The sequence below is a fragment of the Arachis stenosperma genome, chromosome 3 (genome assembly GCF_014773155.1).
Source record: "Arachis stenosperma cultivar V10309 chromosome 3, arast.V10309.gnm1.PFL2, whole genome shotgun sequence".
In the NCBI taxonomy this organism is placed as follows: domain Eukaryota; kingdom Viridiplantae; phylum Streptophyta; class Magnoliopsida; order Fabales; family Fabaceae; genus Arachis; species Arachis stenosperma.
The window spans coordinates 115,771,002-115,798,265 of record NC_080379.1 but is presented as its reverse complement, the minus strand read 5'-3'; the positions used below and the strand labels follow the sequence as shown (position 1 = coordinate 115,798,265).

Sequence of the window (27,264 nt, the reverse complement as noted above, 5' to 3'; positions counted from 1 at the left end):
GTATAAAAACTACTTTTAGAAATTTATTTAGTATCTTTGATCTTTTGACCATAGTTCCACATTTTGGGAGGCTGGCCATTCGGCCAAGCCTGAACCTTGTTCTTATGTATTTTCAACGGTGGAGTTTCTATACCTTATAGATTAAGGTGAGGAGCTCTGCTGTTCCTCATGAATTAATGCAAGTACTATGATTTTTTATTCAATTCACGCCTACTTCTTCTCCAAGATATACTATTGTACTTAATTCAGTTAAGTTAGACTGAAGGGGTGACCCGTGACAATCACTCTCTATCTTTAGTACTCGCTTAGCCAAGATCCACGTGCCTGACAACCACAGCGGCCTACATGATGTTCAACGTAGTCATTGGACGCCAGCTAGTGTATATTCTCTTGGGTTTCTAATCAACGATTCACATCGTCTCTCCTGACAACAGAGCATCTGAATCTGAGATTAGAACCTTCGTGGTATAGGCTAGAACAATAGACAGCATTCCTGATATCCGAAAAGTCTAAACCTTGTCTGTGGTATTCTGAGTAGGATCTGGGAAGGAATGACTGTAAAGAGCTTCAAACTTGCGAATGTTGGGTGCAGTGGCAGTGTGCAAAAGGATAGAGAGATCCTATTCCGACACTAGTAAGAACCGACAGATGATTAGCCATACGGTAGCTGTGCCTGGTATTTTTCATCCGATAAGAGAAATCCGACAGTTGATTAGCTGTACAGAAATCGTAGAGGACCATTTTCACTGAGAGGATCATACATCTTGCCATGGAAGGGAATACGCATGATTGGATGAAGGCAATAGGAAAGCAGAGGTTCAGAGGCAACAAAGTATCTCCAAACGCTTATCTGAAATTTCCACCAATTAGTTACATAAGTATCTCTATCTTATTTTATGTTTTATTTATCTTTTATTTACTAAAACTTCATAACCATTTGAATCTGCCCGACTGAGATCAACAAGATGACCATAGCTTGCTTCAAGCCGACAATCTCCGTGGGATCGACCCTTACTCACATAAGGTATTACTTGGACGACCCAGTACACTTGCTGGTTAGTTGTATCGGAGTTGTGAATCACGATTTAGTGCGACCAAATTTTTGGCGCCATTGCCAAGGAGCGAACAATTCCGTACACCAATTAACAAAGTAGTGTAGGAAGTAGTATAGTAGAGTTTAGAATTATGTTTTAGGTAGAATTCCTAGAAAGAGAAGCTCTCTCTTCTCTCTATGATTTTAGAACTTTTAGCATATTTTCTTTTTAGTTTTAGGATTTAATCTTGTTTTAATTTAGTTTCCTTTACTTTTTATTATTCTAGCACCTTAGTTTACTTAGTTTTTATTATTAGTTTCTTATTCTTACTAACTTTAGTTTATGAACAATTGTTGATTTCAATTTCTCTTTAATGTAATTTGATGTTTTTATGTTTATTGATGTTCCTTTTAGTTGTTATTGTTACTTGCTTGCATGTGGTAGTTATAGATTTTATAGTTCTTTCAATTTACCATGTTTTATTTTTATGCATTTCAAGTATTTATTAAAATATCTTTCTTAGTTTTAGAGTAGAATTTTATATTCTTGACTTAGAATTAAGGACTTAGGTGACCTTGAGACATTGATGTTCAATATTGATTGGTAATTTAGGGTTGTTAGTTTGTTTTGCTTCCACTAATGCTAGTCTTTCACTAAGTCTAATTAGTGAGTTAGCTAGAACTTGTGGATTAAGTTTAATTATGCCTATTTGACTTTTCTCCGATATTTTTTAGGGGATGACAAAGTGGGATTAACTCTTATTAATTGCCATGTTTGTGGTTAATGACTTTGGATAGGAAACCTTAACTCTCAATCCTTGCCAAGATGCGTTTTAGCACTTAAATTGCCTTTGTTGCTTCTTTATTTTCTTGTAATTTAATTTCTTGTCAATTTGACGAGATTATTTTTAAGAAATTCTGAACTAATGGTTGGCCCGTGACAGCCGCTAAATCCGACGATAAACAGGTTACCGGCAGATTTTCCAAAAAAAAACCATTGGTAAATTCGATAGTATTCGACGACTTTCTTGTAGTGGTTTCCTGATGGTTACTCCTCTAACTTGAGTAGGTATGCAAACGTGTCACAGGGTATGTAACACCCCAATTACCCTAAACTTTACCTTTAGCCGTAAAGTAAAGGTTAATCAGAGGTTACGATAATTCTAGGGCTTATACATATTTATATAGAAGGAAATAATAAATTCTAGAAGCCTGGTGAAGGTTTAAGCTCGAAGACAGGATTACAAAAGCGAGAAACGTCCACACAAAACTAACGCACAAGATACAAGGTATAGGTATAAGAGAATAATACATATACAAATATAAGAATATAATAATCATAGAGAACTAACCGCTGCTTGCGGAGTTTAAGCCGACTAGTTACAAATAGACAGATACAGAGTTTTAGAATTAAAATAGCTTATACAACCTATCTCTCAACTAAGCCTCTAAGGCCATCAAGATAAATATACAAAAGATGAAAGTATGCTATGACAAAAGTAAAACAGAAGCATACAAAGAAAGAACCATACTCCACTCTGTCACCATATCCACAATCTCACCGAAGTAGATTACGACCTGCATCTGAAAAACAATAACAAAGTATGGAATGAGAACCGGAGGTTCTCAGTATGGTAACAATTCCCAATGTTGTAAGATGTAAGGCCCCGGGATGCCGAAGGCAATCCTAGAACTTCACATCACATACGGATATTCAAGCTTAGAACAAAATAAATAAAAGAACTTAAACCATAAACCAGGGTTATCTAAACTTAGGGGGATTCTAACTAATACTAATCACACCACTGTTTCCCACAGCCTTCACCAACCTTATCTCCGTGCGATCCCATCGCCACCGCCTACCTAACCTCCTCAGCACCAGACAATCATAATATAAATGCAAGCAAGTAAAACACAAGTAGAAGTATGTAGAGCAAGTAGTTCAAGTAAGCAAATAGGCATGTTATTCATTTAGGCATACGATTACAAGTTGGCAAAGCATACAAACAGATAGAAAATGCACATGATGAATGTCTATCCTATTGGCTCGTGATATCACTTGTCGGTCCATAAATGCTAACCCGACACATCCTTTCGGATGTCGCTTTTCTACCACGTCCGAGAATATAGCGCCTGGCTCGCTTTTGTTCTGAGGATATAGTGTCTGGAACACTCTTGCGGCAGATAAGGAAAACAACAACAACATCTATCTCATCATAAATCATTCCAAGGATATAGTGCCTGGCACACTTTCCACATATAACAAGTCCATCCACCTCAAATCATCACCAGTTATTACTATTCTCATCTCAAATCACTTTCAATCATCAATTCTCAATATTTTAAGGATATAGTGCCTGGCACACTCTCTTTCAAACACTATCAGTCCAAGGATATAGTGCTTGGCACACTCTCAACATTCATCAAGATCATCATTCCTTTCCGAGTCCTCAACTTATCACAACCATCATCAATTCGTAACTTCCATTCTGAGCTCATTAGTTCAATTCGTAACTTCCATTCTGAGCTCATTAGTTCATCAGTTTCCTAATTCATTATCAACAATCACCATATGCACCACTCTTCTTTCTCTCTCAACTAACTCATCCGCAATACACCAGAAACCTAAACCTCTGTCTGCTAACTTTTAAAAGGAAAACCCAACTTAAACCCCTAGGACTTTTCCCATATTACAATGCTTTAAAATAAGCCCAAGAATCTTAAAATGGTGTTATAGAAGTTTACAACCTTGTCGAGAAGGTGAAATAGTTGAAAACAAAGTTTAAAATTATGAAACAGGGCGTGTACGTCTGCACAGGGGTGTGCATGCGCACACCCAGGAAGATTTTGAAAGTGTGCGTACGCATAGAAGTGTGCGTACGCACAGGTACTAAAATTTATAAAGTCTGTTCACTCGCACAAGCTGTGCGAACGCCCCTAACAAACGTCCCTTCCCGACTTGTGCTTGCGCACAGGGCTGCGCGTCCGCACAAGTCGTAATTCTTCATTGATGTGCGCACGCACAACCTATGCTAATGCTGCTACCAGAGCCCTTTCCCCCGCCTGTGCCTACACACAGGTCTGTGCATCCGCACAGAATAACATTTTTGCAAGGTTGTGTGTGCACACAAGGCTGTGCGTGCGCACATATCAGAAAATCCTGAAATTCTGCAACTTTGCAGAATTTCAGATTTTCAACACCAACTTTGAATGATCATAACTCCTTCTACAAAAATCCATTTTCCTCAAACTTTATATCATTTCAAAGCTCTTAAAGTCATCTTTAATTTAAAATAAATTCCAATCAATTTTAAAAACCGAGGTAAAAGTTATGATCAAACAAAATTCACCAAAAATCCACTTTTATCCAAAATCTCAAAAACTCAACTCCTAACCAAACATCAATCTAAAACCACTACAATCACATTTCAAACATACCAAAACAGCCCAAAATTTATACCGAACATTACTCCAACCATCTTCTCAATCACACAACCTTCTAAACCATTCAACAACTCAAAATCCAACCTAATTCACATATCTCAATTTACCAACTTTCACTAACCACATCCAATCAAATCAATATCAAACTTCCAATTACAATACAATCCACCCTTTTGGATCACCATTCATCATTCACATAAATATTTCCATCACACCTCATCATTTTCAATCTCAATTTTCACATATAACATTACAAACAATTTTCCCACCAATACATTCACCAATCATTATCCCATCATCAATTTCAATCTCAATCTCCCATATATATCCAACTACCAGCATCAATATAGCCATTTATCACCCATTCCAAATTATCAATTACCATGCAACACTTTCATCAACATAACCAAAGTTCATCCATTCGTCATAAATCATCGTACCTCAACATTTAACAACTCAACAACCATATCAACAAACTTCATCCACAACACCAATCATCAATACTCATTAACACCAACAATTCCCAATAATCATCATCAACCATACTAATCCAATACAACCAACAATTAGCATCAATTCATATATAATCATTCATACACCAACAATATTCAATCCTATCTTAAGGTCAACTAGCCTAAGTGTCCATGAACATTACATATTATATAAAGAAAACCGAAACCATACCTTGGCTGATTTCCAAACGCACCCAACACCAAAATGAAGCCACCAAGCTTGATCCAAAGCCTCAACCAACTCCAACAAACACCAAAGCTCAAACTAACAACACATATATATACCAACATCAAAACCTAAGATACACAAAACAACTAAACACAAGGGTTTAGTGGAACCATACCTTATCCAACGAGAGTATGGTAAAATTCCACAATTACCCGCTACTAGAGATCACCTAAACAACCAAAACTACAAAATCTACTCAAAAACCACACATAAAAAGGCGCAGAATCTTAGGGCAGAGAACTGGGGAGTGAGCTTCGAGTTCTTACCAGAAAAACTTAGATAGAAACGAAGAGCTCGTCAAGAGCTTCGCGTGGCCGCAAACGGCTCGTCAATCGCAGCTCCGGATCAAAAGTTATGGCTTCCAGAAGTAGAGGATGAATAGTGTCATCCCTCTTCTCCTCTCCTCTCTAAAAACCGCGGCCCTCTCTCTCTTAGGGCTAGAAAATAAGCTCAAAGCTCATTAAATGAGCTTATATATATTGGACCTTAGGCCCGGTTTAGGCCTGGTCCAACCCGTTAACGTTTTAGGTCCGTTTGATTCACTTTGGGCTAAAACCTTTAAGATTAGTGTTCGATTTTCGATTCTAAATTATTTTTCTCCTTTCAAAACAATAAATAAATTTTCAAAATATTATTTTCTAAAATATGCGGTAATGGACAGTCTAGAGCCGGTACTGCCAGCTTAAGCGCCAGTACGCATTTTTACAAAAATCTTTTCGAAAAGGTACATTTTTCAACTCAGAAAAATTCACTGAAATCAAATTTCACATTTTTATTTCCAAATTAAAACTTCTAAATTTTGAATCTACTCTGAGCACTAAAATTATTTTATTAAAACAATTTTACATGAAAATGCGGGTTCTTACAGGGTAGGCTTACTAGGTTGAAAAGTCATGATTGTCACGTCTTAATGAAGTCTTTGCTTTCTGTCGCATTTAGAGAACTTCCAACCAACATCTGGAAAACTCCTCATAGAAATAAGTGAGTTATTTAGGGAGTTATGTGCTACAAAACTTAGCATTAATGATCTAACAGTCATGGATCGGACAAAAATATTTCCATCATACTTTGTAAGTTAGAGAGGATATTCCCTCCATCCTTTTTCAATGTTATAGAATACTTAGCAATCCACCTACCGTACAAAGTAATACTATGTAGGCCGGTCCAATTGTGGTGGATGTACCCCTTTTGAGAGGATGATTAGTTCATTCAAGCGCACCATGGATAATAGAGCTCGGATTGAGGGCAACATCTGCGAAACATTCCTAACTAAGGAAACATTCGCATTTTGCTCATTCTATTTTCAGCCTCATGTTGAGTTTCGTAGAATAAAGGTTGTAAGGAATGATGAGAGGGAAAAATCTTCGTCAAATGGAACAACACACTCAATCTTTTCTCCAGAAGAAGCTGCAATAGGTGCGAACAGTGACTACTGGTTAGAGCAAAAGGAAATCGATGCTGCACATCAGCATGTGTTGCTTAACTGTGACCAAATTTTACCCTATCTCATGTGAGTTTTTTAAGTCTTCGTAAATATTGCAATTAATAAGATACTAACTTCTTAATCTAATCAAAACTTCTTTATCCTATTCTATCATATAGGTTATTCCAAGAGATAAATCATGATACCTCATTGAATAATTTTCTACGTTGGTTCAGAAAATATGTCAGTGTGCATCTGATTAACACAACATATTCTAAACTAGTTGCACTTAGTTAGGACCCAATGAATAATGACACTAGATACCCAATATACAATGTTAATGGATATCGGTTCCATTCTTTACAATGGTCGATTGGAAAGAAAATAGATAACACCAGAATTCGAATTTGTGGGGATACAGGCAGTGGTCATTCTTATTGGTTTAATGTGTTGCACAACATAATTCAACTAGAGTATTTCTGTCATACTACGTACAAGGTGTGCATGTTTAAATATGAATAGTATGACCTAAGTTTGCGATAAGAAACACGAAAGCATAAGGACTACGATATCACTGAAGTTAATGTAACCAGGAAATATAGGCACTACGATCCTTTTATTCTACCTCAAAATGCACAACAGGTATACTATTTGTCTTATCCGGGTTCATGCAAGTCTAGTTAGGTGGTTGTGGTTAAGACTAAGATAAGAGGCCACATCGAGTCTGATGATAGGACATAGGGTCAGGAACCTTACCAGATTGATGACCCAACTCCTTCGAAAACAGTGGTTGATACTAGTGAGCCGATCACCCTTAGGTCAACTATTATGGATGATGACATCATTGACCTTGGAATAGATGCCAACTCACTACCACCAAAGGACGACGATCTTCAAGAAGAAGACGGGATCAATGACAATGAAGAAGATGGAGACGAGTTCGATGATCAAAAAACTACCTCGAAAGAGGAAGATCGTGAACCAGAGAAAGAAGATGATGAATCTGAATATAGTTAATGTAAATATAGTTCTATCTTATGTATTTCTTTACCAAACTTTGAGAAGAATGTAATATAATTAGCATTATTTTAGATATTTTGATTACCATCATTTCGTAATTTTAATTTATATATATGAAATTTCACATCAGATTTAAAGCACTGTTTCAATTATTAATTATCGGGGTACATTATACATAGACAAAAAAGATTATTAAAAAAAACATCTATTGTTAGAATTACCGTTGAAATATATCGACGATAACAGCCCAGCTAATTTTCCAAAAAAATTTAGAAAAATTATTATCATCAGATGTATCCTCGGATTAATCCGACGGTAAGGTGGCGGGAAGCTGTTCTTTGGCGCCAATGTTACCGTCGGTAACTTGCAACAGATTTCTTTTCTTTGAAATCCATATTCTGCTGCTAAATCCAACGCAGATTATCGCAGGATGAATAAATCCAATAGTAATTTGTTTATGGCGAGATTTATTCCATTGGATAAGTTCCGACAGTAAACTATTTATTGTCGTATTTGATTCGTTTTTTTAAAGTAAATTTAATGGTATTCATCCTTTTTCTTGTAGTATTTGTATACAATACAAAAATTTATCGATAACACATAAATCTTTACACATAAATTTTTGCTACAAAACATATTTTGCTAGTTGGGTGAGTCATTAATGTTATGAACACGTAATTTTTCAAAAAATTGTGTTATACACTAAAATTTTTGTATTGCACACTAAGATTTTTTTTTGTATGTATTTTATTGGTCGAGTGAACCAATATTTTGAATATATGATCTTTAAAAAATTTATTTACTTAGTAATTTTGTTGAACATATATAGGAGAATAAAAAAAAAGACAATATCAATGTTAAAAAAAAAGATTAAAAAAATGTCCATATACGATAAACATAACTTGGTTGGACTTGGTTTTGACAGGCTAGCACTTTTGTTTAATTATTATAGGTAGGTTAAAAGAAAAAGGAAACTTTTCTAAAAAATAATAGTAACTAAATGATGACAATGAAATAATACATTATATCTTTTCATATCTGTTCGTCAACAAAGGAAAACATTTTGGGGGTTTGAATAATAAACAAATTGGGAGCTTGAAATTCAATTTAAAAAAGAACTGGGAGTTTAAAATTATTAAGATTTTTTCTATACAAAGCTTGACACAAACTGTGGACAGGTCATGCTCCTCAACAATATCTTGCATGAGCATCCCATAATTAGTGAATGATCCAGCAAAGGAATCAATTTTCAGATAAAGAATCTTATGTAATAATACAAAAATTTATGATAATTGAGTTTCTATGATTGTTTAGTTACCTTTGAAATCGGATTAAAGCCTATATAGATACTGTGAGGATAAGTCTCTTATGGTCACAAAGAAATTAAAACAACCATATTATTGTCATTATTATTCAGCGAATAATGTCCGAGGTTTGGTTAACTCTAAAGAATTCACTTCATTATTGCAAGCCTCACTCAACAGAAGTTCATGATCCCAAGACAAGTAGAAGGCAGCACCATAGAAAGAAAAAGACACAAAGCAAAGTCATAGAAGGTTCAAATTCAGAGAAACAACATAGTGGTGGTGATGGTGCAATCCTTGACCCTGTTACACATGAAATTTTCCTTGATGACGCGAGCGAGAAAATTAAGATTAAGACTTGCCTATCTTATTCTTACACTTACATCAATAATACTCGCGAAGATGGTGCTAACAAAGGGTTGGAAGAATCATCAAATAGATCAACAAAAAGAAATATGTCTTCGACGAAAACACAATATGTTGATTGTTACCAATGCAGTGGTTTCCTAAGGCCAAGGGTTTCGATGCACAAAGATTCTAATAGTGTTCCACTAACATCAAAATGTCATCATCATCATCAATGTCGTGACAAACAAAAAAAATGTGTGGAAGGCCACGGTATCGTTGAAAATTCAGGTATTGATCGTCACCGATTTATTTTCTCTTGTTGAAGTAAGCTTGATTCTTTGAGCTTGATTGTTTATTTATTTACCCTTTTTAAATTTTTTTCACCATACACATTTATGAAAATAAAATTATGAAAATTTTTTTAGCACATTCATAATCATAAGACAATAAGAGATGATGGATTGAACCATGTATTTCTATTATCAACTCTCGAATAATCATATCTTCTTTTTTAAATAATGATCATTAAGAGTCTTAATTTATCTATTAAATAACTATATATATATATATATAACTTTTATTTATAAATTAATAGAATAAATTAGGAATTTCTCCAGTATTGTTTTTGAACTTTGCAATAGCCAATAGGGTCAATTCTCTAGAATTTTTTTTTTATTTTGTGCTGATTTTCATTGGTAATATGTTTGTTTTAGATCCTTCGCTTTAATTCATCGTTTTTATTAGAGGTGTTCGCAATACGTTTTGAATTTGTTTTGGGTGAATTCTATGGTGTAGAAATACATTTTTTTCTACACATGAGGAAACTAACGTGGCATAGGTTTAGGAGTGACACCTATCTCTTGCTATTATTGCTTTGATCAGATGTGACAAGATAAATACATCAAAATTTAGATTTTGTCTTTTTCAATTAAACATTAATACTAATAAACTTTAATTACAGATATATTTTTGTTGTATTGGATCAAAAAAATTGGGCAAAAAAAAACAATAATTTTGGACTGTAATGGATTACTATTAAAGAAATATTTTATTATATTTATTTTATAAATAAAATTCATTAGTTTTTATTAATATTAAGTATGCAAATAATATTAAATACTACAACAATAAAGTCACCAAAAATACTACAAACATAAATATTAAAAATAACATTTAAATTCAAAATTTAATCTCTAAATTATTGTGTATAATATTAAATTTTTCTTACATTTTGTATAAAAAAATTAACAAGTATTATTTTTATTTTGTGAGAGTACCTTTAAAAAAATTTGTCAATAATACTAAATTTTTCTTACATTTTTTTCTTTAGTCCATGAATTATTTATTTTTTAAAAATTAATTTAATATTTTGATTTAATAAGAACGCTAATTTATTTAGAATTACAAATATAACAATAAAGTTAAATTTAAAAAGATGAAAAAATATTTATGCAAAACTTGAACCTAAAAATATTCATGCATATAAATAATTTTAAATATTGAACATTTTAAAATATATTCATACGTACCAAATTTGAGTTATGTTTCAGACTCCGTTTTTGTTTTTAAATTTTTTTCACTCATCTTTTAAATTTAACTTTGTTGTTACATTTGTAATTTAAATAAATTATCATTCATACTATAAAAATATTATAAATTAATTTAAAATAAATAATTCATGGATTAAAGAATTTTTTAGCTAATTCATAAACACTTTTAATTTGATATTGAATTCATAATGTATTTTTTCAATAACTTATGAAATTTGGTGTTTTTTTTATGGATATCACAAATCTAACATTTTAATTTGGAAAGTTTAATTTTTGAAATTTAAAACACAAAATGGAACTTCTGATTTGTAAACTTACACAAATCTAATCTTTCAATTTATGAATTTTAATTTTTAAAATTTTTAAAATACAAAAAATCCACCCTCCAATTGATGAACTTTATTTATTTTTTTAATTTTTAAAATACAAATAAGACTCTCTTAATTGTGATTACATTTATACTAATTAAACATATCACTCTTTTTAAATTTAACTTTGTTGTTATATTTGTAATTCTAAATAATATCATTCTTATTATAAATCGAAATATTATAAATTAATTTTAAAAAATAAATAATTCATGGACTAAAAAATGTAAGAAAAAATTTAGTATTATTGACAAATTTTTTTTTAAAGGTACTCTCACAAAATAAAAATAACACTTGTTAATTTCTTATACAAATGTAAGAAAAATTTAATATTATACACAATAATTTAGAGATTAAATTTTGAATTTGAATGTTATTTTTTAATATTTATTGTTTGTAGTATTTTTGGTGACTTTATTGTTTGTAGTATTTAATATTATTTATGCATACTTAAATATTTAATAAAAACTAATAAATTTTATTGATAAAATAAATATAATAAAATATATTTTTTTAATAGTAATTCATTACAGTCCAAAAATTATTATTTTTTTTGTCCAATTTTTTTGATCTAATACAACAAAATATATCTGTAATTAAAGTTTTTATTAGTATTAATGTTTAATTATTATGCATACTTAAATATTTAATAAAAACTAATAAATTTATTGATAAAATAATATAATAAAATATATTTTTTAATAGTAATTCATTACAGTCCAAAATTATTATTTTTTTTGTCCAATTTTTTGATCTAATACAACAAAAATATATCTGTAATTAAAGTTTATTATTAATGTTTAATTAAAAAAGAAAAATCTGAATTTGATGTATTTATCTTGACACATCTGATCAAAGCAATAATAGCAAGAGATAGGTATCACTCCTAAACTTATGCCACGTTAGTTTCCTCATGTGTAGAAAAAAATGTATTTCTACACCATAGAATTCACCTTTGTTTTGAGTAAAAAATTCATCCAATCTGAACACTATTTTTATTTGCGTTGCGGTTTAGATTGGATGATTTTTAAAAAAATTCCGATCTAATTTCAAACATTTTGGATTGGATTAGATTTGCGGTTTTATAAATTAAAAAAAATTAAATACATATAATAAGTCGAAATATCAAATTTTAAATAATCAACAATAACATAACAAATCTCAACAATATTTTAAAAAGCCAACGATAACATAACAATAAAAATAAAATTATAGGTTACTTAAAATAAATAAATAAATAACATTTTGAACATAAAATATTTATTAGATAATAATAATATATGAATAATATAAAAATGTATAACAAATTAAACATGTTATAAGTATAATTTAAATATAATAATATTATAGCAAAATTAGATTTGATCGGTTATGAAAAGTAGATCCGAAATTCGATCCGATCTAACAGTTTATAAAAAATAGAATCCAATCAAATCCAAATTAGTTTGATTTTAATCGATTTTCGATTTAAATTAAATTAGATAAACAATTTAATTTAGATCGGTTTAAATTTAACCACCCCTAATTTTCATGTCCTATTCATTGAAATCAGGGGGTTTACTATATATATATATATATATATATATATATACAAACGCTACGTTTCAAAAATTAAATAATCCCACACGTTTTATTACAAGTTAAAACTAATAAAATGATTAAGAGTGTATTCGGAATAAAATATTTTTCTAATTGATTTGATTTTATTTAAAATGGATAGAATTAGAAATGAATTATTGTATTTAGAATTATTATGTAAAATAAGAATTATTTAATTTACAAATTAATATAATAAATTGATTTTACATATTTATCTTTTATTTACCTCACAATATTCTATCACCATCAGTAATCATCGTCACTTCCGGTGATTGGACTGCTTGTCGCAAGCAATCCCTCTTCGATTTCGGACCCTTTCTTCTTTTCTTTTTTATTAATATTTGAAGTGTAAAAATGATATTTTTAACGTACCAAATCATTTTAATTTCAAACAAATTTTCTAGAAAGATAAAAAAATTTGAAACAAAGGTTAAAATAAATCGCTATATTAAGTGTATATTAAAAATTAGTCATTAAATTAATTATTTATATAAAATATATATTTATATATAAATAAGTAATAATTGATGTGGTGATTTTTTTTGTGTCCATATAACAATTATTATATATAATTTTATTATCAAAATATATCTGTTATTTTTTTGTTGTAATTAAAATTAATTTTTTTAAATTAAAAAGCTTTCTTTTTTTTATTCATTCACTCACTCTATATCAATGATTAGTTATTTACTAATTTTACAATTAAAATATATCATATGTATGTCATTCTTTTGTTACAATTAAAATCAAATTTTTTTTACAAAATTAAAAAGTTTTCTAGTTTTTTTCATTTCTTCACCAACTCTATTTCTTTTATATATCAATATTAATTATTAATTATAAATTTGTCAATTAAAATATGCAACATAATGATTTGAGTGAAGAAGAACAATAATTAAAAAGCTTTGGATCAACAATCAATGGCTAGAATCAACTTAGAAAATAAGAGTAACGATTTTATGATTGTAGAAATTCTGAAAAAAAAAAATTTGTCTTACTTGAAATCATTAATCTCATTTTCACAAATTTTTTGTCTCTTTTTAAAATCGTAAGTCACATTTCTTATAACATTGAAAATTCTCATATCAATATATTACATTAAATTAGTGTAATATTAATGTATTACACTCTTCTCATTATAATATCCAAAAAAATTAGCCTCTTATTCACCTTTTTTCTCTTTTTTATTTTTCTTTACTTTTTTTCACTTTATATATTGACTTTTTTATTTAAATAAAAGAAACACCTTTCAAAATTACCTTATTCTTCTCAAGTATTTTTCAAAATCCAAATCTCTATTTTTAATAATATATAAATCTGTCTTGTGGTTTATATAATATATTAACCACTACATTTTGGAACTATTTATGCACGAATAGCTTATGTTAGATTTATACATGAATAACTTATGAAAAATAATATATAAGTCGTTCCCGATGACCAGTTTGAATAGTTGTATATAAATCGTTTTAGAACGAGAAGATTTACGCGTTTTGAGACAAAAATACAAAGGATTGGCACGATTTGTATGCCATAGCTAACTTTCAGCACTTAGTGCAATTTATGCTCAATTTGACTAACACTTAAGACCGAGCCTTATGCTCAAAATGATAAAGCAGATGATTATAGCTAACATATAACTGTATGGTTGCAAAATCACATTAATTAAGTATAGAGCTCACAGTTGAGTGAATGTGGCACATATCATGGTACTTGGGAGAAAGAGTATTGTTATAAATTCAAAGTTTGTTTATATTATGTTTAAATAGTTATATTTTTTTTATATGTCTAAATAATTTATAAATATAAAGATATTTTTATTTCTTGAATTAGGTTTTAAAATTGAGGTAAACTTCAGTTTTAGTTTTAATAAGATATTAAAATGAATTTGATTTAATGTTAATGTTATTGACTATTTATCTACAAGTATTGACCCAATAAATATTTTATAAAATTAATTTTAGTACGTCAAGTATTCAACTTAATTTTTCCTTAAATTTTACATTTGTTATATATTTTGATTTTCTCACTTCATTTTCATACAGTATGATAGTGTTTATAGTTTCTAAATATTCAATTATTGATTGCTATTTGACCAAATTAATACTATTTTCTCACGCATCAAATATGTGATGCAATTCTCTGCCATTTAGATAAAAAAACAAACTATTATTCAATTTTAGCATTATTCTAATACTTAATTTTTTATTAAAATCTTTTAAATTGAATAAATTCATAAAATAATAAACTAAAAAAATTAATTTTTAAAAATAAAATAATAAAATATATATTTCATAAAAATTACATATTTAATGATGGGTAATTTTTATTTTATTATGTTAATAATTTTCTTATTTTAAAATATTCAAATTTTTTAATTTTTTTAGATATTATCTTAAAAATAAAAACATACAATTATTTATACAAAATAATTTAATTTTTTAAATGAAGTTTTTTTATTTTATTTTAAAAGATAAATTTTTGTGGTAACAAAATCACGTTTATATTTATTTTTTAAACTAATTAAATTTTTCACTTTTTAAATTTATTAAAAAATTAATATTCAACTTTAGAAATATTTGAGTAAAAATTAAAATTATGTCTAAATATATCTATCAATTTTATTTAACTAATAATTATTTTTAAATTTTTAATCATTTTCAATATATCTAATATAGAAGTTTATTGGTACATCTGCTTTATCATTTTGAGCATAAATTATGACTAGGTCTTGAAGCTTAGTCAAGTTGAGCATAAATTGGCTTGGGTACTGACTGGTGACTGCTGAAGGTTAGTAATTGTACATAAATGTGCCAGCTCTGTGTTTTTGTCTCCAAACACGCTAATTCTCCCATCCTAAGTCTATTTATATACAACCATTTATATACAACTATTAAAACTGGCACCTTGGGACGATTTATATCTTATTTTTTAGAAGTTATTTTTGCATAAATTATCTTAAAATATAATGGTTAATATATTATATAAATTACAAGGTCAAAGAGGATTTATATATTATTAAGAACAAGAAATTTTTGTTTTGAAAAATGCTTGAGAGAAATAAGATAATTTTGAAAAGTGTTTATTTTATTTAAATAAAAAAGTCTATATATAACTTTTAATTTATATTTTATATTTTTAATTTGACAAAACAAAATGTGTCATAAAGTATTTTTTATTACAATTAAAATAAAATCTTTTTCTCAAAAATTAACAAACTTACTTCTTCCTTCTTCTTTTTTATCTTTTTCTCTTATTCTCTATCTCTCTACTCTTTTATTCTACATAAAATAAAAATAAAATAATATAATTTAAATAAATTTATAAAATTATAAAACATATATTAAATATATAATTAAAAATAATTCTATAATATTATTCACATAAAAAATATATTATTATATGCATACTTTCTTAGCTTATTTTCTTGTAGTGTTATTATTATCTGGGAAAATCACTTCAATAAGTCAAGAGGAGGGAAAAATTACACACATCAGCCAAATTAAAAACTGGTTCAAGAATCAACCAAGAGACATTTCTATATAGTTCGAATCACCTTAATTCGAACTTTATTTCCATGTAATTCGAATCACCCTAATTCGAATTACACACACCTAGTAATTCAAATCAATTTGATTCAAATTACACCCACAATAATTCAAATTATGGTGATTCGAATTACACACGTGCACAATGTAATTCGAATTGGTCAGATTCGAATTACTCATGAGTTAATTCTGTCCATTCTTTTATTAAAAAATTAATAATTTATTAAAAAAATTTAATAATTTAAAAAATATATTTTTATTTCATGCATTAAAAAAAAGTTAACAAAATATTTAATTACGAATTTTTTTTAAAATATTAATGAGCTATCAATTCGAATTTCATACAATACTCTTTTGCCCATTTTTAATAGCTTATGAATATTTTTTAATAAATTTTTTTAATAAATTTATTTAAATTATACTACAAAAAAATATGTTATTCTATACAAATAAATTTAAAAAAAAGGCTTAAAAATGTTAAGAGTACTATAAAAATTTGTAATGTTCTAATGACTTAAGACATTAAAGAAATACTTTACATAGTCAATAATAATTTAAAAATTAAAGAAAATATATTTTATCATGTATTTACCTATATTACTAGGATATTGCAAATTTTTATAGTACTCCTAATATTTTTTAAGCTATTTTTTTAAATTATTTTGTATAGAATAAAGGGTATTTTAAGCCATTTTAAGCCAATTTAAGCCATTTTCTATGCAAAATAATTTTAAAAAATGGCTTAAAAGATGTTATGAGTACTATAAAAGTTTGTAATATTCTAGTAATTTAGGTAAATACATGATAAAAGTATATTTTCTTTAATTTCTAAATTATTATTGACTATGTAGAGTATTTCTTTAATGTCCTTAGTCATTAGGACATTACAAATTTTTATAGTACTCCTAACATCTTTTAAGCCATTTTTTAATTATTTTGTATAGAATAAAATATTTTTTGTGGTATAATTTAAATAAATTTATTAAAAAATATTCATGAGTTATTAAAAATAGGCAAAAGAGTATTGTATAAAATTCGAATTGATAACTCATTAATATTTTAAAGAAGTCTCGTAATTAAATATTTTGTTAGCTTTTTATCTTAATGCATGAAATAAAATATATATTTTTTTAATTTTTAAATTATTTATTTTTTAATAAAAGAATGGGCAAAATTAACTCATGAGTAATTTGAATCTGACCAATTCGAATTACATTGTGCACGTGTGTGTAATTCGAATCACCCTGATTCGAATTACTGTGTGGGTGTAATTCGAATCTGATTGATTCGAATTAGTGGGTGTGTGCGTGTGTAGTTCGAATCAGGGTGATTCGAATTACATGGAGATGAAGTTCGAATTAACCTGATTCGAATTATGTAAATGTGTCTCTGGTTGATTCATGAACCATTTTTGTATTTGGCTGATTTGTATAATTTTAAACTCTCATCGACTTATTTCTGTGATTTACCATTATTATTATATGCATACTTTTTTTAGCTTTTATTTAGTTTTAAATTTTTATCACTTATATTTTTAATCTATATTTGTACATTTCTTTCTTCAATTTTTAATACATATCATTTAAAGAAAATACTAATGTTATGGTGAATAATTAGAATCAATATTCGATTAAAAAAATTTGAGTTAACTTTATAACTATCAATATAAATTTTGTTATATTAATATCTAATTATATGTTTTTATATATATAATATTATTTTTAAATAATAAGTATAAAAATTAATTATTTTTATTTGTGTAACAGATTTAACACCTAATCAAATATAAAAATATACACATTAAATTTTTTTAATTTTTAGATAATGAATATTAAAATTAATCATTAGTAAAAATTAAACTCTTTTATGTGAAAATAATAACTAAAAAATTATTATTTGATTTTTTTTATCTTCAAAGATTTTAGTCTTCCTAACCGACCGAGATTTTTATCCCCTACGACCATTTTTTAAAAATTAGTTTGATTCTATAATTTTTTTGCCATAATCTATAATATCAGAATAAAATCGATGTTTCAAAAGATTTATATTCCTGTAATGTTATTACAAAAAAATATTAATTTTTGTAAAATAGTTTCATAGAATTTACAAATCAATTCAATTCATAGTTTTTTGAGCTATTTCAAACAAAAATTTTAATTTTAAAATTAAATCAAACACTTGTTTAAATAGATAAATAAATTTATGAGTGATGGACCACCCTTGATTAAAAATATTTTATATATATTAACTACTATTTTCGGTAAAAAAAAATTGTCATTTGACAATGTATTTGGATAATTTAGCAATGTCACGAGTATTATTTTCAAACTTGTAAGAAGACTACATTTGAAAAGTGACACATGCATCAATACACATGTTCGCAGTTGTGCAACTTCACAGAGAAGATTCATCTTGGAAGATCATAGAAAGAATTTGTGAAACCAAATATATGAACCCTCAAACTACTGAAACCAATGAAGCAGCACATATAGAATGTGTCTTAAAAGTTCTTACCACTCCACAAACACTCGCTTCCTTTGAGGAATGCAGAGAAAGAGTGAGAAACATAGCTGAGAACATGCAACCTCGATGCATAGCTGATGGAAATGAAGTCATGAGGTTTTATGGAACAACCATTGCATGCTCCCTTGGTCTAGTAAATTACTCTTCTACCCTCAGCTGCACTTTAGAACAATGTGGTTTGTGCCAAATTCTGAAGCATGGTTTCAACGCAAACCAGGAATTCCATGGTGAACGTGGGGTCCTCACCACTGCTACAAGTGATCAAGCCTTTGATTCCATTATTTTATTTGAATCAACTGAATACGACCAGGAAGCATTACCAATATTGAGGAAGTGTGTTATAGTGTGCAGAGTAATTGCTGGAAGAGTTCATAACCCTTTGCAAGAGATTCAGGAAGAGACTGATTTGGGTTTTGATTCATTGATCAAGAAAATAAACCGTGACTCATCAGATATTGAAGAACTCTGTATTTTGAATCCTAGAGCTATATTACCTTGCTTTGTGGTAATCTATAATGCGATGCTTAGGAGAAGCAATTTTTAAATTCTAAATGGTGGTTTTAGCTTAGATTTCTTGCTAGTGATATGATTTCATTTCTATATTTTATTTATTCTTTCTTATGTGTTATTATCACAACAAATGTACGTTTCAGAACATCAAAAATGAAAAAAAAAAAAAAAAAAGTTACTTGAACACAGGAAGTGATAGTGAACGCACGTTAAATATACTACTATAAAGTTTTCTTCATGATTATGCACCGTTGACGTAGGATTAGTCATTATATACAAATTTAGTATATTTATTTGCAACAATAATAATAATAATAATAATATAGTTTATAACCATGTGCTGATCCTTGCTTCCACATTAACAATCTTTTAAAGCAATTATTATGTTTGCTAAAATGTGGAGCAATGGTATATGCCCCCCACTTTATATGTAGACCTTATGTTCATAACCCTATCTTAAGCAGGTCATCTGATATATATGCATGTGTAATGATAAGATTTGATTATACAAACAATGTTTTTTCCTTTTTCATTTTATCAGAATTAATGTTTGTGTTTTTGGTATTCTTCTTATTGAATTTTTTTGGAGAAGAACTGAATTAGAAAATAATATTATTATTGAGTTATATTTACTTGACACAAGAACTAAATTATATAAAGATATTATCAACTAATTTCATTAAATATTCATCTACTGAGTACTAATTACTACTAATTCTTAACTACTCATTATAACAATAATAATAAGAAGTACAACTTATTTTGCTTGAACTTGTATATCATTTTGAGAGTTTTGGACCATAAGATTTGGTAAATTTAATATGCCCCCACAAGTCTTAGCTAAAGGATATTGTTTGTGCAAAAAGTTAAGTCTCTTTTCATAAACATGACCTAAGAGAAAATGCCAAATGTTTGGAGTAATGTTAGTGATTTGGGTAGAATTCATAGAGTGTGTTGGTAATGGATGATGAGTAGCAAAGGTGTGTTCAAGAACATACAAGCTTTCTCTTAATTTATCTAAATTAATCATTCTCAAGCTGTAATAGTTATTAGTGGCTAAGAGAAAGGGGGTTGAATTTTAGCTTCTTTTCTTTCAGAAATACTTTTTGCTTTTTTAAAGAAACTTAGAAGATATTTTTATTTTTGTCTCGTGATGAGTTGAGAGACACTTTATTTTTGTCTCCTAAGTGATAGAGCCAGAATCGAAGTAGAGAAGAAAAAGTAACACCCAAATGTATTCTGGTTCAGCTACCTAGTGTAATGTAGCCAATATCTAATCTCCATCACAATCATGATGAAATTTCACTATCTCTTTCTCAAGATTACAAACACCAATGCTTCCTTAGGACTACCCAATCCTATTTGGGACAAATCCAGATTCTAACCCAATCTGAATTTGACTAGGACTCTTCCTAGCTTTCAACAGCAAAGTACTAACCCAATTTGTAAGAAAATCCCCACAAGATCATGATACAAAACAAAAAGATGTACAAAGAACATTTGAAACATCTTATGGCTTTTTCTCACAGATTAACTCTCTGTCTTTTATCTCTCATTGGTTTTTTCTTACAAACCTCACCATGTTTTTCTTTTTCAATGAGACTTAGACACACTAAACTGAGAAAAAGAAAATACTAAATGAACAATATGAAGGAGAAAAACTCAATCAATTTAGGTAGCTATGAGAAATGAACTCTGTGCTTTTCACTTACTCTTCTTTTCTTCAACCCTTAGCCGTTCACCCTTATTATAGAAGAGTGAAACTTCCAAGGTTGAATCAAGTTCAACCTTATATTAACACTATTTTCTTCTCCATCATCAGAGTTTTGCAGCGGCTTTATCAGAGAAGAGAGAGAAAACCGAATCTGTTGCATGCAACTCACCTATTTTCTCTCATCTTTTTTCTTCAAACTTCTTCAATCTTGACCATAGAGCCTTGCTTTGGCTCCAAATTTTGATTTTGAGCGTTGATGAGACCATGGTTGACTTCACCTTTTCTATGGTTGCTTCTTCTGTGATTAAGACTTTGTAATTTTCTTCTTGGTTCTTTGGTGTAGCACAAATGAGGAAAGATGCTTTTTGATACACTCTGACCGAATGCAATTCAATACTCGATTGTAGCCCTTTTTTCTTGCTTTGTTTTTGGCAACAAGATTTTTGTCTTTCAATGCTCCATAGCCTCTGCACTTTCCTTTTCTTTCTTTCTTTCTTGCTGAGTGACTGATGTGACCAAAGTGAAGATGGAGGGGAGAGAAGAGAGGACTTTTAGCTTTCAGTGGATGTTTCAGTGAAATGAATTGAAATGAATTTGGGGTTCAAGTAACCAAAAGTGGAAGTAAATACTGTATGAGGCTTGTGATCTTTTGGACTCATTTTTTTGTTTCCTCATATTTGTTTTATGATTGAGCTTGGCTTTATTGTTCCTTGGGCCATAGAAGATTAAATAATTTTCTATACACCAACTCAAACTCATTAAATAAATAATTGTTAAATAATGTTTGTTCATCACTTGGATTAGTTTATATTTAACTATTCTGAGCCCAAATTCTATTTTTTAACTCAGGTACTGAGCACATATTCTATTTTAACATGTATCTCGGTACTCAGTACCCATTTAACTCTTCTAACACTAATAAACCCCATTCTTAGGGCTTATCTTGTGCTTAATTTGAGAGATTTTATCATCTTTTTCTACATTTATTCAATGAAATAGCATGGTTTCAGGATTTTCTCCTAATTTGTGCTTGAAAGTAAAAACATGCTTTTTAGGACATTAATTGCTAATTTTAATTCACCTTTGATTCCACTAGATGCCTTGATGTGTTTGTTAGTGAATCCATGTTGAAAAGGCTAGGAATGGATCAAAGGAGTGAAGAGAAAAGCATGTAAAGTGGAGAACTCGTGAAAAATTAAGGATTTGGAGTGCATATATCGACGCACACGCGTGGAAGATGAAGTTGCATGGTAACGCGTACACGTGACATGACGCGTACGCGTGGATGGAAAATGTCAAGCGACGCGTATGCGTGACCCATGCGTACGCGTCGGTGCTCACATGTGACTTCATTAAAGTGAAAATGCTGGGGGTAATTTCTGAGCTTTCCAAGCCCAAATCCAACTCATTTCTGAGCCTATTACATGTAGAATTCAAGAGGAGTAGGGGGAACATACATACACTTAGTTTTCGAGAGAGATGTAGAATTATAGAGAGAGATTCTCTCTCCTCTCTCTAGATTAGGGTTCTTAGTTTTATTTTCTTTTTAGATCTAGACCTACTTCTTCTTTTGCTTTAATTTTCCTTTTATCTTTATTTGTTCTAGCATTTTACTTCTCTTGTAGCTCTTTTATATTGTTAATTTTAGTTTATGAACTCTTATGTAGATCTCCATTTCTTTTCAATGCAATTTATGATTTTCATGTCTTCTTATATTTGCTCCAGTTTCTTATTGTTGATTTCTTGATTTTGTAGTTATAGCTCCCTTTAATTCTTGTAATTTATGATGTTTACCTTTATTGCCTTCTAAGTGTTTGATGAAATGTTTCTTTTAGCCATAGTTTAGATTTTTCTCCTCTTGGCTTGAGTTGAGTAATTGGTGACGCTTGAGTTATCAAACTCTCTTGTTGATTGATAATTGGAAGTTGCTAGTCAATTTGAATGCCACTAAAGCTAGTCTTTCACCATGATTTGATTAGGACTTGTGGTCTCAATTTGATATCCACTTGACTTTCCTTCATAGTTAGAGGTTAACTAAGTGGAGCAATGAACAATTCTTGTCATAATTGATAAGGATAACAAGGATAGGACTTCCAGTTCTCATACCTTGCCAAGAGCTTTTTATCATTTGAGTTTCATTTACTTTTCTTGTCCCTTATTCAAAACCCCAAAATATACAACCCATAACTAATAACTGAGCACACTTCCCTGTAATTCCTTGAGAGACAACCCGAGATTTAAATAATTTGGTTTATTTTTATTGGGGTTTGTACTTGTGACAAACAAATTTTTTATTGAGGAATTGTTTGTTGGTTTAGAACTATACTTGCAACGAGATTTCATTTGTGAATTTCTTTACCGATAGACAATTTTCCCTTATCAAAATGGCGCTGTTGCCAGGGAATTGCAAATGTGTGCCTTGTTATTGGTTATTGTAGATATGTGAATATTGTGAATATGCTTCTTTGTTAGTTGTTGCTATAGTTTTTAGTAGTTTGCTTTAATTATTTCTTGTTAGCTTTTGATTTTGTTTTGTCTTGTTACTATGAATTCTCACCCCTTTGGCTATGAGTTTGGTTCAAATTATGTTGTAGGAAATGGTAATTTCAATGACAACATACATCAAGGATGGAACAATCAAAGACGGGAGGAGCCTTAAGGACTTGATCACTCTTTGTGGCAACAACCTCCGGTTTCCTATAGGTATAATTCCTATCCTAATGCATGTCAATTCAATGGCTATGGTGAATTTCCTTGTGACTATCAACAACTACCACCATATGCCTATGAGCCATATCCTCAACATAACTCTCAACCATACTCACAAGCCCTCTACCACCAAACACCTCTATATGACCCCAATTCATACTCACCAAACCAATAACCTTATGAGCCATATGAACCATATATGGAACCACCACAATATCAATACTCCCAAGAACCACCTCAATATACACCATCTTCATATACTTATCAAGATGAACCACCCTCCTATTATGAACCTTTCCTCCAAAACAATGAACCCTCCTATCCACCCCAAGCCCCAATGGATGATTCTCCCATTTTGCTTCTTCAAGGGCAAGAAGATATGCAAAGAAGCGCACTAGAATTTGTGGCTATCTTGACCGAGGTAGTAAACCTATTAGCCTCCCAATGCTTTAACACTCAAAGCACTCCCATGACCACATGTGGAGAATCAATTGAAGAGCATAGCATGAAGGAGAGATTGGAAACTCCGGTGAAAAAGGAGGAATGCTACTTTGTATTGGAACAATTGGAGAAGGGCATGATTGTTGAAGAAGAGGAAGAAGTGATTGAAGATTTAGGAGATGTTGAAAGTCCATGGGAATGTAGCATCATGGAGCCCTCTTCCAAGAAGCTTGATATAGATGTTGAGGAGGGTGTACAACCTCCAAGGCATATCATGATTGAAGACTTTAAAGAGATTAATCGAGAGATGGATTCAATCATTGATAAATTTCTTTCTACAATTGAATCCTCTCCCATTGGACATGAAATTGAGGTCATTGAAGACAACTCCACACCAAGTGACATTGGTGACCTTAATGAAGACTCTTCCATTGGGTGTGAAGTCAATGTTGAAGTGGACTTTACACAACCTTCCAGATTTGATTTGTTTGATGAGGAGGAGGAGTTGGAAGAAGTTAACAAGCAAGGAGAAGTTGAAGAAAGTTGTCAAGAGGTGGAGGTAATCAAGGAAGAACACAAGGGAGTGAAGCTTTCAAGACCAATGGAAATACCTCTCCCCAAGCCATCACCATCTATTCTTTCATTCAAGTGAGTAAATCTCTTATCCCTAAGCTTTATTATTCCCCTTGAATATGGTTTGCTTAAAACGGATGGACAACTTAGAGCTCTTTGTGGCTTTAAGATCAAAAGGGAGATGGTTAGTGGTTGGAAATATCATTCTAGGGTCATAATGGTTGCATGTTCAAAGTTTGATTGCAAGGTTTGGTGTAGAACTAGATTGCTTAGGTCTAGGATGATGTTTGGTCGCTTGAGTGAGAATTCCAAGATTATGGCACCCAAATGGAATAATGATGATCAACTTGAAGACGGATGTCAAAATAAAGTGTGGGATCCCGGATCGCATAAGGAGAATCAATTTTGGGAGCCCTTAGTTTGTGTGGAACTCCGTCAAAGCTTGGAGCTATTAATTTTGAATGATGGAGCTCATTGGAGATCCAAGCACTGGTGGATGTTCAAGGATGGATTCAAGCACAAGCCACCTTGATGAGAGCTTCCCAAAATGTCCAACTTGAGGACAATAAATAAAAGTGCTAGGTGGGAGACACCCCACCATGGTAACATCTTTTCATTTTTCTCTTTTGTAAATATTGGTAAAAATTAGTTTGATTTCATGTTTTGTTTAGTTTGTTGAGTTTAATTGGTAGTTTGGTATGTTGAATAAGGTTTTATGGAGCTTTGGTAGCTGTTTGGAGGTTTGGAATGCTTGGTTTTGTGCAAAAACTTGGAAAAATTTTGAAAAATAGAGCATCAATCCACGCGTACGCGTCACCCACGCGTACGCGTGGCCCCAAGTTTTTTCGCCATCCACGCGTACGCATGACACACACGTATGTCTGGATCCCAAATTTCCACCTTCCATACAAAAACCCGAGAGTTGTGCGAGTTGTGGACTGGAACTGTGCCTCTAGCACAGAACCAACCCATGCGTACGCGTCATCTCACGCGTACGCGTCGCCCCTCTGAATAACCCATCACGCGTACGCGCGACCCAGGCATACGCGTCGAAGCCATTTAACCCCTCCACGCTTATGCGTCGCTCAACGCGTGCGCGTGGACTGCCTTGTTCCACACACCTTCTTTTCTTCTCTTCTTTCCACTTCTTTCCTTCTTCTCTCCTCTCTTCTCTTCTTTCCCTTTTCCAACCATCATCCAACACTACCAATCACCACCTAAAACCATTTCTTTTAGTTAGTTAGTTAATTAGTTGTGTCGTTAGTTAAATTTTCATTTAATTTTCTATTTTTCATTATGAGTGTTGGATTATTAATATTGTTTGCTATTTATTGTTGCTGAGTGATGCATGAGCATCTTTCCTATCTTTTCCTAGTGAATTTGCATCTAATTTGGTGAGTTTAATAAAGAATTAATTATCTTTTAGCTAATATAGATGCTTCTTTGAGTCTTTTGCAATTTTGTTTATTTTAGGTAGCATTCGGCTGGATTTGATGGAGTTTCTGCAGCACAAGAACAAAAGGAGATGGCAGCGAGGAGCGACGCATACACGTGACTGACGCGTGCGCGTGATTTGGAGCTTTCCATGGTGACGCATTCGCGTTACTGACGCGTACGCGTGATTTGAAGATTTGCTCAACGACGCATGCGCGTGACCGACGCGTCCGCGTGACTTATGAAAAAGACCATCGACGCGTACGTGTGACTAACGTGTACGCGTGACATGCGCCACGTGCAGAAAATGCAGAAAAACACTGAGGGCAATTTCTGGGCTATTTTGGCCCAGTTTCCAGCCCAGAAAACACATATTAGAAGCTGCAGAATGGACAAAACAAGTGGTCCCCACCCATCAACTGAAGACTTGCTGATTATTCTGAAATAAATTCAAATATTATTTTTAGGAAAAGATATTATTTTAGTTTTAGAAGATAGATTTTAAATTTATTAGTATTAGATATAAAAGGATATGCAACATTAAACTTTTCATTTAATTCCAGACTACCAAAATACATTTTTCAGAATCCTTATTTTCTTCTCTGAACCATGAGCAACTAATCCTCCATTGTTAAGGTTAGGAGCTCTGTCTATTTGTATGGATTGATTTTATTGCTTTTTCTATTTTAATTCATGTATGGATTTATAATTTAAGAATTGTTTTCACTCTTCATCTTATGAATTTGGGTGAAACGAAAGTATGACCCTCTTTCTATTTGAGTTCTTGTATAACTTGGAAAAGCTCTTTACTTGAACAACAGCTTGAAAACATATTCTCCTAAATTTTAATTATCTGGATTTAACAGGATACGTGACATATAATCCTTTTATTTTTGGGTAATTAAGAGTTTTTGTGGCATATAAACTGGAATTTAATCATCACCCTCTAATTGGAATTAATTGACCAAGGAATTGACTGTTG

At 30.5% G+C, this 27,264-nt stretch overlaps 1 protein-coding gene across 1 annotated transcript; it reads left to right on the top strand.

Moving 5' to 3' along the window:
* The first annotated feature begins 9,084 nt into the window (after window positions 1-9,084).
* Window positions 9,085-19,445, top strand: LOC130966610 (uncharacterized). Its single transcript, XM_057891426.1, has 2 exons — window positions 9,085-9,601; window positions 18,763-19,445. Exons 1-2 carry the CDS (start codon window positions 9,085-9,087, stop codon window positions 19,443-19,445), a joined length of 1,200 nt encoding a protein of 399 aa, XP_057747409.1.
* Window positions 19,446-27,264: the final 7,819 nt, after the last annotated feature.

Excerpts from the sequence above, each read along its gene's own strand:
- LOC130966610 (XM_057891426.1), top strand. The coding sequence starts at position 9,085 with ATGTCCGAGGTTTGGTTAACTCTAAAGAATTCACTTCATTATTGCAAG. Across the intron at positions 9,602-18,762 it reads CGGTATCGTTGAAAATTCAG|TTGTGCAACTTCACAGAGAA; the intron begins GTATTGATCGTC and ends ACATGTTCGCAG.